We start from the raw sequence: 12699 nt of genomic DNA, 5'->3' as shown, positions 1-12699 counted from the left end.
CTAAAGAACACAGCTTTCAGCATTGGCCGCGACTACTCAGTGGGTGTGCGAGATAAACGCCGCAAGTTGTGGCAATACGGCAAAACAATCAGAAAAGATGGTGACTGCATGAGACTTGTGTTTAACAGACTAGTATTAAACGATGACACATACATCTGGGACACTGACACAAATCAAGCAGGTAGCTTATTCCAGTGTTCAGCAGTTTGACAAGCTTGTACTAACTTCCCAACAGCTGTGGTCCGCTTGTCTTTATCATCATGTGCAGAGAAATCGTGCAGCTTTACCTTTCTGTACACGAACATCCGAAGCATGCTATCTAAAAATATCGCTCTTTCATCACTTATTGACTCAAGCTCAGCGTGCCTGGTAGCTCTCACCAAAACATTGTTGGATGACACATATCCTGATAGCAGTATACTTGTCACTTCATCTGAATTCAAATTCTTTCGCTTTAATCGCAAGCAAAGAAGAGGCGGTGGTGTGCTCATTGCGGTGAAAAAAGATTGCGTTGTTTTGCCTGTAAATATCACCACATTCCTTGAGTGCGTCATCATCTGTATTCACTGTGAAACGAAGGGAAATGGAAAGGTAATCGCTGCAACCTTTTATCGCCCGCCAAATAGCACTTATTTCTCAAGCAAATTTCATCACGTGATAAATGAAGTCTTGGCAATCTTTCCGAATTCAGTGATAATTATTTTTGGTGATTTCTATTTTCCTTGCAATAAATGGAACACTCAGTCTGTTCCAGTTTCACAAACAGAGGCATGTGCATTCCTTCATGCATGTCTGGACTTTACATTAACACAACTCATTACAGACGCCATGCGTTCTTCAGCAATGTCAGCCAATATCCTTGACCTCATTCTGACTAATGACCCCGCATCCTGTTCAGGTATTACTCTTCTTGATGGCTTGTCCGATCATACTATCATCACTGGTCAACTGATGCAAACTCCTAATAAAAAGAAAGTTACTTCTAAGTATATACAATGCTACAAAAAAGCTGATTATACAAGTATCATTTCGGAGTTGTCATTGCTTAGAGACCAATTCTTACAGCACCCAGGGTGTCTACCAACCAAGAAAACCGGGAATTCTCAGGGAATTTGAACAGTCTGGAAAAACTCTGGGAAAACTTGGGGAATTTCTGCTTCTATCAGGGAAAAAATTGGAGGATGCTTGAGCTTCGCCTTCAAGAGTGGAACGTGCCAGCGTTCTCGTCGACCCGCCAAGGGGTGTAAGACAATGCGCTACAGCGCAGCGAACACTTACGAGGCACCCCGCATCGGACTTTGCACCCACCAATCATGCGGTGAGCGTCGAGCAACGCAGCGTTCGGTGCGGCAACGAAATGTGCGCCTGAGCAAGCGGAACGAACCGAAGAACTCGGTGTCTCGGAGGGGGAAACGACGTACGCCAGCCAAACGTCGTGATTGGCACGGGCAGAGAGATAGACAGATAGTGATCTAAAGAAACAAAGGACGCTTGATTCTGCAACCCGTGGAGGAGCACGGCGAAGCGTCGTCAGGGGAGAGGGAGTCCGGGTCGCGACGCGCCTCGCACCGGTCCCCCCACAGCCCCAATGCGCGCGTGGCGTGCCACCTGTCGGGGCAGCGCCGTACATTGAGAGGAGGGGGTCTTCTGTGTTTGCCGCAAGATGGCTCTGCGTGTGCGGAAAGCGCAGAAGAAATGTAGCGGAAACGCACTTCCCTACTCGTATAACTGCGACTTCTGTAAGTTACATGTTCATAATTACCGATATACAACGCAGTATAACTTTCTACGGCTCGTTTCTAAGGCAACACCGCATTCACTAGAGGCGCTTTTGTACCGCTTTGAAGCATCGAACTCGTGGCTGAGTGGTAGCGTCTCCGTCTCACACTCCGGAGGCCCTGGTTCGATTCCCACCCAGCCCATCTTGCAAGTTCTTTTTTATTCATGAAGTGCCTCCCGGGATTTATCGCTCACGGCCAACGCCACCGACACCGACACCGACAACACCGGCTTTTCTGCGACACGAGCTCCTTAACGCTGTCGCGTTAAAATTATCTGTAACTTTATTGAAAGAGAACGAAAGTCGTGTTAATGCTGGCTCCAGTAACAGAGGAATCGCGACGAATCGTCATTGACGCCGTGTCCTCGGCACGATCGGCCGATGACATCGGCCAGAGTAATTAACGACCGATTTTCCTGATGCTTTTTCGGACATGCCCGATAATTTGCACGGCTTTGCGGCACCGCCACGTAATCCATAGAGTCAATGTATATTGTCCTGACTGCAGGTCCGAAATGGCATTAATCAAAGCCACCACCGCCGCCATTTTCATTATCTCGCCGCCTCGGACCGGCATTCTCGCACGCAGATCCGCTGGCAGCCGTAGCCACCACCGCGGCAACGTTAGACCTAGCTGCTTCTACGTTCGCGCTTAAGCTTCTTGCCATGCGGTGCCGTGTTTTTCATCGAAAGAATTCGCCGCTGTCAGCAATAGCACTAACTTCGCGTTCGTATTCCTCGCGATTGGCTTCGAAGCTCGCAAAGCACAGCGCGTTGCGTAATGCCAGTCTCCGAAAGTTAGGTTCACCTCAGCACAGCAGTGTTAGGCGGTGAAGCATAAAAAGCGTGGGAAGGGGTAATTGTCACGGGACACGGTCATCATCATCATCATCAGCCTAGCTACGCCCACTGCAGGGCAAAGGCCTCTCTCATACTTCTCCAACTACCCCGGTCATGTACTAATTGTGGCCATGTTGTCCCTGCAAACGTCTTATGTCATCCGCCCACCTAACTTTCTGCCGCCCCCTATTACGCTTCCCTTCCCTTGGAATCCAGTCCTTAACCCTTAATGACCATCGGTTATCTTCCCTCCTCATTACATGTCCGGCCCATGCCCATTTCTTTTTCTTGATTTCAACTAAGATGTCATTTACCCGCGTTTGTTCCCTCACCCAATCTGCTCTTTTCTTATCCCTTAACGTTACACCTATCGTTCTTCTTTCCATAGCTCGTTGCGTCGCCCTCAATTTCAGCAGAACCCTTTTCGTAAGTTTCCAGGTTTCTGCCCCATACGTGAGTACTGGTAACACACAGCTGTTATACACTTTCCTCTTGAGGGATAGTGGCAACCTGCTGTTCATGATTTGAGAATGCCTGCCAAACGCACCCCAGCCCATTCTTATTCTTCTGGTTATTCCAGTCTCATGATCCGGATCCGTGGTCACTACCTGCCCTAAGTAGATGTATTCCCTTACCACTTCCAGTGCCTCGCTACCTATCGTAAACTGCTGTTCTCTTCCGAGACTGTTAAACATTACTTTAGTTTTCTGTAGATTAATTTTCAGACCCACCCTCCTGCTTTGCCTCTCCAGGTCAGTGAGCATGCATTGCAATTGGTCTGCTGAGTTACTAAGCAAGGCAATATCATCAGCGAATCGCAAGTTGCTAAGGTATTCTCCATCAACTTTTATCCCCGATTCTTCCCACTCCAGGTCTCTGAATACCTCCTGTAAACATGCTGTGAATAGCATTGGAGAGATCGTATCTCTCCAATGCTATTCATTGGAGAGATCCAATGAATAGCATTGGAGAGATCGTAACAAATCTGTTGTTACCTGATCCTCCCCAGCTGCCTTCCCCCTTTGCATAGCTCCCAAGGCGTTCTTTACCTCTTCCGGCGTTACTTGTGGGATTTCAAGTTCCTCTAGACTATTCTGTCTCACCTTATCATCATGGGTGTTACTGGTACTGTACAAATCTCTATAAAACTCTTCAGCCACTTGAACTATCTCATCCATATTAGTAACAATATTGCGGGCTTTGTCTCTTAACGCACACATCTGATTCTTGCCTATTCCTAGTTTCTTCTTCACTGCTTTTAGGCTTCCTCCGTTCCTGAGAGCCTGTTCAATTCTATCCATATTATAGTTCCTTATGTCCGCTGTCTTACGCTTGTTGATTAACTTAGAAAGTTCTGCCAGTTCTATTCTAGCTGTAGGGTCAGAGGCTTTCATACATTGGCGTTTTGTGATCAGATCTTTAGTCTCCTGCGATAGCTTACTGGTTTCCTGTCTAACGGCGTTACCACCGACTTCTATTGCGCACTCCTTAATGATGCCCATAAGATTGTCGTTCATTGCTTCAACACTATGGTCCTCTTCCTGGGTTAAAGCCGAATACCTGTTCTGTAGCTTGATCCGGAATTCCTCTAGTTTCCCTCTTACCGCTAACTCATTGATTGGCTTCTTATGTACCAGTTTCTTCCGTTCCCTCCTCAAGTCAAGGCTAATTCGAGTTCTTACCATCCTATGGTCACTGCAGCGCACCTTGCCGAGCACGTCTACATCTTGTATGATGCCAGGGTTTGCGCAGAGTATGAAGTCGATTTCATTTCTAGTCTCACCATTCGGGCTCCTCCACGTCCACTTTCGGCTAACCCGCTTGCGGAAAAAGGTATTCATTATCCGCATATTATTCTGTTCTGCAAACTCTACTAATAACTCTCCTCTGCTATTCCTAGAGCCTATGCCATATTCCCCCACTGACTTGTCTCCAGCCTGCTTCTTGCCTACCCTGGCATTGAAGTCGCCCATCAGTATAGTGTATTTTGTTTTGACTTTACCCATCGCCGATTCCACGTCTTCATAAAAGCTTTCGACTTCCTGGTCATCATGACTGGATGTAGGGGCGTAGACTTGTACTACCTTCAATTTGTACCTCTTATTAAGTTTCACAACAAGACCTGCCACCCCCTCGTTAATGCTATAGAATTCCTCCATGTTACCAGCTATTTCCTTATTAATCAGGAATCCGACTCCTAGTTCTCGTCTCTCCGCTAAGCCCCGGTAGCACAGTACGTGCCCGCTTTTTAGCACTGTATATGCTTCTTTTGTCCTCCTAACGTCACCAAGCCCTATTATATCCCATTTACTACCCTCTAATTCCTCCAATAACACTGCTAGAATCGCCTCACAAGATAACGTTATAACGTTAAACGTTGCCAGGTTCAGATTCCAATGGCGGCCTGTCCGGAGCCAGGTATTCTTAGCACCCTCTGCTGCGTCACAGATCTGACCGCCGCCGTGGTCAGTTGCTTCGCGGCTGCTGGAGACTGAGGGCCGGGGTTTGATTGTTGTATTCATATAGGAGGGACACGGTATGTATTCCTTAATTATACACGCGTGCACCCCCATCTCCCGTCACAGTACAAGCACCGATATGCCTAATCAGTGTACTGGCAGGCCTTAAAAGCTTTTCGGACGTGCCTGTGGTAATTTTAGCCCTTAAGGGCAGTTAAACAGATGAATTCATTGTTTTCGGACTGCCCGATTTTTGGGATGTTTTTGCGGCACCTAGGGAGTCCGAAATATCGGGTGTTCTTTGTACAACTGACCAAGAGGAGGCTTCAAATGATCGATGAGGTGAAAGCGTGGCAGGAGGAGGATGAGAACAGAAAGGACCAACGCACTGAGGAATTAATGGGAAAGGAAGCGTGCCACCGCCTTTTTGAAGGAGCTTGAGCTCAAAAAACAAAGTGTTGCCTGACGCCGAGATACAGGTGTCCCTCATCAAAACCAAAATAAACTCTTTAAAGCAGTGAAACCCAACACTGAGATGTTGCGTACGGGCTGAGAGTATGTCAGGGCAGTTGAGGTTGACTTCCCAGCTGCTGAGAGAGAATCTTAGTTCTGACAAAGTTCAAGCCTCATACCGATGAGCTTGCTATCAGTTGATAGAAATTGCTCGTATTCATAAATATTTACTTATGTATGCATCTCCTTTTCATTCGTATTTGAATATATACCAAGGTGTGTTGTTGCTACATTTTATAAATAATAACTGGTATATACCTGTGAATGAGTACAAGACGTATCCCTGAAAAATACCCAGTTTTCTTCAACTGTTTGGGTTATGTGGTGCTCAGGGTGTCTACCAAGTTGACATTTCCAAATTCCTTGAGTTTTCCAGGTTTTCCCTGAGCACCTTTGCAAAATACCCTGAATGAGCCAGAACTTTGTTTTATGTCAAGACAGGCTGACACCATGTTGCCCAATGCTGTCACTCTCAAGTAAGCATGTTAAAACAAAAAAGTGACTTAAAGGGACACTAAAGGTTACTATTAAGTCAACATGGACTGTTGAAATACCATCCCAGAAACCTCGAAACGCTTGTTTCGTGCCAAGGAGAGACTTACTTTAAGAGAAAATGCATTCTGAAGCGTCCGCGTACCTCAAGCGCAGTTCAAATCGCCCGCCCTCCGATCGAGGAGTACTGACATCATGGTCTCATAGTGACGTTGCGCCATCGGTGAGTAGAACGGCGTCCGCAGACGGCGCTACGTCTTTTCTGCGCAAAACGCAAACGCGCGGCCAGAAAAAGAGCCAAGACAGAGCCGACAGCAGAGCGAAAGCGGGAGTGAGGTGGCTAGCGGAAGGAGAAACGCGCAACCATAAGTTGGTACTTCATTCTATGACGCAAACTTCGACGTTCGTCGCAATGGACCCTGACAACGACAGATTGGCTCGCGATGCTGGGCTCAACTTCAGCGATTTGAGCACTGACGAGCGCGACCTGCTGCTGAGGGCTCGCGCAGCCGGCGTCGTTGCGTTCTACGACGGCGGCCTCGACACCGGCTCTCCGGAGCGGGAAAGCAACGAGGGCTTCCCACGATATCACATGGACGTGGCATTCTCGCTGCTTGTTCCAAATGAAAGTTTCGCGAGCCAGCAGAACCCGCAAAGCACGACGCGATAACGAAACTACTGAAACTCCAAAGCGTGCGCGGCGCAGAGTTGAGCGAAAACGAAACCTTTCGACCACCCATACTACTGAAGGGTAACGTCAAAACGTTATTTTTTCTTAGAATCGAATAGACGTAGACAAGTAGCATTTTCTTCCGTCTTATAATCGAATGAAATGATATTTTTAATACGGGTAGTTGAGTATTAGTACAAATTATGAGGAGTGCTTTCGTCATCGGGCTAGTACCGGAATGTCGCTGGGGGGTCTCAAATCGTGTCATGCATTTACCTCAATTTCTCGGTTACTAAAGCTCTGTTCGCGATTATATTGACGCCTTAGACGTTCTAGAACATTGCTCTACCACTTTAACTTGACTTTCTGGTAACCTTTAGTGTCCCTTTAATCTAGTTTGAATAGTAAGGCGGAATGTCTATTTTATTTAAAAAGAAAACAGAAGGAAGGTGTTAGTAAAATGCGCAGCGAAAGAAATGGTAAAACCCATTCCAAATTGAGTTTAACATATGTTCGGCTCAATTTGGAATGGGTTTTACCATTTCTTTCGCTGCGCATTTTACTAACACCTTCATTCTGTTTTCTTTTTAAATAAAATAGACATTACGCCTTACTATTAAAACTGGATTAAGTCACTTTTTTGTTTCAACATGCTTACTTGAGAGTGAGAGCATTGGGCAACATGGTGTCAGCCTGTCTTGAGATAAAACAAAGTTCTGGCTCATTCGGGGAATTTTGCAAAGGTGCTCAGGGAAAACCTGGAAAACGCAGGGAATTTGGAAATGTCAACTTGGTAAACACCCTGAGCACCACATAACCCAAACAGTTGAAGAAAACTGGGCATTTTTCAGGGATACGTCTTGTACTCATTCACAGGTATATACCAGTTATTATTATAAAATGTAGCAACAACACACCTTGGTTTAATAATCAACTAAAACATCTCAATAACAAAAAGAAGTGTCTCTATCGAAACACGGACAAATAAAGACAGGCAGTCTGTATCATGGAAATGATACGAAAAATGTTATGCCCAGTACCAATCCCTGCTTAAAACAACACAACAGAATTTTTTTCGTCATGACTTGGCATCGATGCTTATTACTAATCCTCACAGGTTCTGGCGCATAATAAATACAGCTTCCTATCCTGATGTTATCCTCGCAGATTCAAATGGCGACATAGTTCCTGACTTTATGTGTGCACAGATTCAATATAACACATTTTCCTCAGTGTTTGGTCATGAAGATATCACTACATGTCCTACATTAGACGCACTTTCTGATGGAGGCATGTCTGAAGTAGTAATTGACGAAGCAGGTATTTTTTCTTTGACGAGCCGACTAAAATTATCATCTACGTGTGACCACAATCACAACATTCTTAAAAACACAGCTGAAGGACTATCGCGTATACTCTATGCAACATTTTCACAATCTTTGTCTAACTCAAGCATTCCTAACGATTGGCGAATGGCCAAGATCATTCCAGTCTTCAAGTCCGGCGAGCGTTCTTCACCCCTCTACTACAGACCCATATCTTTAACAAGTACAATCTGAAAGTTATTGGAACACATCATGCATTCACAGGTTATCAAATATTTGGAAGAGCACAACCTAATTTTTAAGTATCAGCATGGATTCCGCAAGGGATATTCGTGCGACATGCAGTTAGCTGGCTTCATTGATGACCTGCAGTGATCCATAGATGCTGGTATTCAGATAGACGCAATATTCCTTGACTGCTTGAAGGCATTCAACCTTGTTCCAAACCACCATCTTCTAACAAAGCTAACAAGTTATAGCATTCATCCTCTAGTTCTCACATGGACTAAAGATTTCTTATCTTGCATGATGCAGTTCACATCAGTAAACAATTTTAACTCTTCATGTGGCCAGGTGACGTCAGGTGTACCGCAAGGCAGCATGCTTGGGCCACTACTCTTTTCTTGTTTTTGTTAATGATTTATCAAACAGCATTTCATCTAGAGTCAGACCTTTCACATATGACTGTGTAATTTACCGTAAAATTTATTGTGTAATTGATCAAGAAGCCCTTCAAACTGACCTTAACTCTGTAAGTGTTTAGGGCGATACTTGGTCGATGTCACTAAATCCCTCAAAGACTAAATTTATGTCTTTTACTAATCGAATTATTAGACTTCAAACTTCCTACGTATTAAACGACACTAACATTCAGCTTGCCTCCAGTTATAAATACCTAGGGCTCCGGTTCTGCAGTGATCTTACGTGGAAAAGCCTTATTGAAACCGCTTTAGCATCTGCTAACCGCTGTCTAGGCCTCATCAAACGTAGTCTAACACATGCCCCCCCCCCCCCACATTAGAAAACTAGCATACACCACACTAATTCGACCAAAGCTTGGGTATGCATCAGCCTTATGGGACCCTGAACAAGGGTACCTTATTAATGATATTGAAGCTCTGCAAAATCGTGCTACGCGATTTATTTTTTCGAACTATTCACGAACGACTAGTGTCACACAGTTAAAGCAGCATGCCGAACTTGAGAATTTGTCAGTACGTCGCAAAATAGCATGCTTGACAGTTTTTCATAAACTTTGTCACCACCCGTTCCTTTATGAAGATTTTTTTCATACCCCGTCTGCTACAATCCCTCATCATGATCACCCCTTGAAACTAAAACACGTTTTTTGTCGCACATCATGATACGCTCATTCTTTAATACCGCGCACTACAACCTAGTGGAATAAGCTGCCATCTGGCATTGCAACAGAACTTGGCTTTAATCAATTTCAGAAACTTCTTCGGTCGTATCTCAAGCCCTGAATGTTCATCAACCATGCCCGTCCCCTTTTTATCCCTGTTCCTGTTGTCTTTTCTTTCTTATTTCTCCTTTTTTTTTATATCTACTTACTGCTAAAAAGAACTGTTACGTAGCACTAAATTTCGGTGTTTTTCATTGTATAACCATTGCATTTGTTCTGCATTGCATAACATGAAACTTTACCATAAGTTGGCCTTACCTTTTTTTTTTTTTTTTTAGAGTGTGAATGTTTTTCGCTTTTCTTTCTTGCCTTGTATAATTGTTGTCACCTGTTACATGTTACCCTTGATGATGTTGCATAACACCCTTATGTAATACTCTCCAGCGGAGGGGCTTTAGGGTACATTGAATAAATACTGAATAAAAAACAACGTTTCAAAATAACGAACAATTTTTGGCAAATCTGCGTGATTCGTTATATCAAGACTTGACTGCATTTGGCTCACATGTTCATGGCAGCTTCTTTTACAGATTGGCGACATTTTGTTACTATGTTCAAAAAGTGTTTCATGGTCCCTTTAATAGAAAATATTTTACAAAAAAATTTTTATGGCTGCCGCATGCATTGTACTTGTATGAAAACATTTTGGGTGCCGGCATGTACACTGTGCATGCCAAGTGGAAGAAACCCACTCAAGAAAAGGAAATGACCATACAAAATATTTTTAATGGGTCCTAAACCACCCTGAAAATTAAAAATTAGTTGCATGGTGGCTGATGTGTACTACTCTAATATGAATATATACTAGCTGTAATAATTTTTTGTAATGGTGCCATAATAGCAAAGTTACAGGCCTTTAGTGAACAAGTACACGGTTGCCGTTGTTTCTCGCTCTCCTTCGCTACCCTATCCACTCACGCTCTCTACCGTTTCCCACATACACTCACCAACTCCATGCACTGCAGTGAAAGCTATGGGTTGCATCAGCACACCAGAAGAAAAGCTCCTCCATTGTGTGCCCTTAACTGCCCTCCACGTGAAGTTGACTAGATGGAAGCTTCTTAAAAGGTTTAGTGACACACAATGGGCCAGCCCCCCTCCATTTTCGAAACACACAGTTGGCTCTCGTCATACTGGCGCTGTCTTCCCTCATCGACCGACCAATGAACACCGTTTACGTCTGGTGATGTCACCTGGAGTATATTGTTGACATTACCACACACCGAGAGGCAGCAGAAAGGTAGCAAAAGGAGCATGGCATTGTTTCTTTAATTTGTGGCACTCCTATGGCTCGTAGCACTGCCGAATTCCCCAAGGATGATGGTCACGGCATTCTCTCCATGATGTGCACATTTGTTTTAAATGTGTATACAAATGTTAGAGGTTGTTTAGGGGCCTTTTAAATCTTTATTTCTTGGGTCAATTGAGTTTTGGTAAGTACACTAGGTAGAGGTTAGTGTTACAGCAACAAACATAAATGTCACACCTCTATGTGCCTACATGTGCACTTTCAGAACGTGCAACAGCCAATTTGGCACCTCACCATGTTTTCTTGGTTCTTGAGCTCACGACTGCACTTGGCCAGACGTGTGACCAGAGCTTTGAATGTGCAGGTCACAATCACACCTTCAATGCCTTTACCAGAGATCCCACCTGGACCAGCTCCAAAGTTGTTAGCATACCCACTGTGCACACTGCCGTCCTGGCTGCTTGTTGTACTGGTTCTCTTCTGAGCTGCAATTTCAATAAATATAACTAATGTACTACTAGTTCACTAACAGCTTCCAAATGTTTACAAAGCATCATGCTAGTTACTGGACCACTCTAGTCATAATTTATACTTCTTGAATTTCTGGTTTTACGTCAAGACATTACTACATACTTTTTTTTTTTTTTTTGCTGTGAACGTTCAGAATAATGGGAAATTAGTGATGACTCAATGCTCACTCAATGCTTGAATAATGTGCTAAAGAATTCAGATTTTCTATTACTTTTGTGCTCTTTATATGGTCTTTATATCTTTCTATGGGTCTGTGAACATTAAGTTTCAAAGAAACAAAGTTAAAGTTTCGATCACTATTACGGGAGACCAGTGCTCCAATCTTTATATGGGTCTGTGAACATTACCTTTCAAATAAACAAAGTGAAAGCTTCGATCATTATTACGGGAGACCAGTGCTTCAATCTTTATATGGGTCTGTGAACATTGCCTTTCAAAGAAAGAAAGTTAAAGTTTCTATCACTATTACGGGAGACCAACAATTAAACAGTGATTCACTGTGTTCTTGAATATTGTTCAGTCCCTGTTGTGTGTCAGCAAAGAAGATTTAGCCACATAGAAAATCACAAATGAAGACAGCATGTCTCTTTACCAAGATCAGTCACCCATTGATTCGGGTGAATGAATATGCTTGCGTATTCTAGATTGTTGATGCAGAGCGGGAACCCTGCTTTATGCCTACGGCTACAAAACACATACTTTGCTGCTCTTAAGACACACAGAAGGCGACACAAATAGGGAACGATTTACATGCATATTGTATTGACAGGCAAGCATTGCTCTGGATTTTCTTACAGAAGATAGTGGCCAAGCAGCATTTCTTCTCATTTTTAATTACATGAAATATGCTTCTTATTGAAAGTCCTTAAGTACTGCTGGCTCTTTCCAAAATGTGTCGGCAGAAGCTGACTTTGTACTTCCAAGGTAGTGGTGCTGCCGTTCTTCTACTATGTTTATGCCACCACCTTGCTTACAAAAGCTCTGTTTCTAGAAATAGCTGCACATATATCTTAGAATACTTATCTATCAACTTGGCTGGACTAAGTCTTTTTCGTTAACACCCCTTCAAGGCTTTAACAAGAGAAACAAGCAATTTATGTTCCACATAGAACAAAGCACTGAATTGTCTCATACCAACACACTTAAAAGGACTCTAAAATAGTTCCACACTTACAAAACACCTGTAAATGATGCTACTACACATCACTTTTAATAAGTGTACCTTCAAATTTCTAGAATCAAACATATTATGAATAGACATTATATAGCTCACATTAATTTGAAATATTATTACATCATCCAAGAGTTCCCTGCTTTCTCATGGGTTCAGAGCAGGCATGGGGAAAACATGACACCTAACACACCCAAATCAGCTTACTGCATATATTTGAATGTTACCATCATGCAAAATGTGTTC

General features: G+C 43.6%; 1 protein-coding gene across 1 annotated transcript in view; it reads right to left on the bottom strand.

Moving 5' to 3' along the window:
* unc80 (unc80, NALCN channel complex subunit) overlaps positions 1–12699 on the bottom strand; it is a 209674-nt gene that overhangs the window by 137562 nt on the left and 59413 nt on the right. The window contains exon 15 of the mRNA XM_050189428.3: positions 11046–11236. Within this exon, the coding sequence (XP_050045385.1) occupies positions 11046–11236 (191 nt within the window). The remainder of the gene's footprint in view (positions 1–11045; positions 11237–12699) is intronic.

This window comes from Dermacentor andersoni, chromosome 2, assembly GCF_023375885.2.
Source record: "Dermacentor andersoni chromosome 2, qqDerAnde1_hic_scaffold, whole genome shotgun sequence".
Lineage (NCBI taxonomy): Eukaryota > Metazoa > Arthropoda > Arachnida > Ixodida > Ixodidae > Dermacentor > Dermacentor andersoni.
This window is presented reverse-complemented; position numbering and strand designations above follow the sequence as displayed.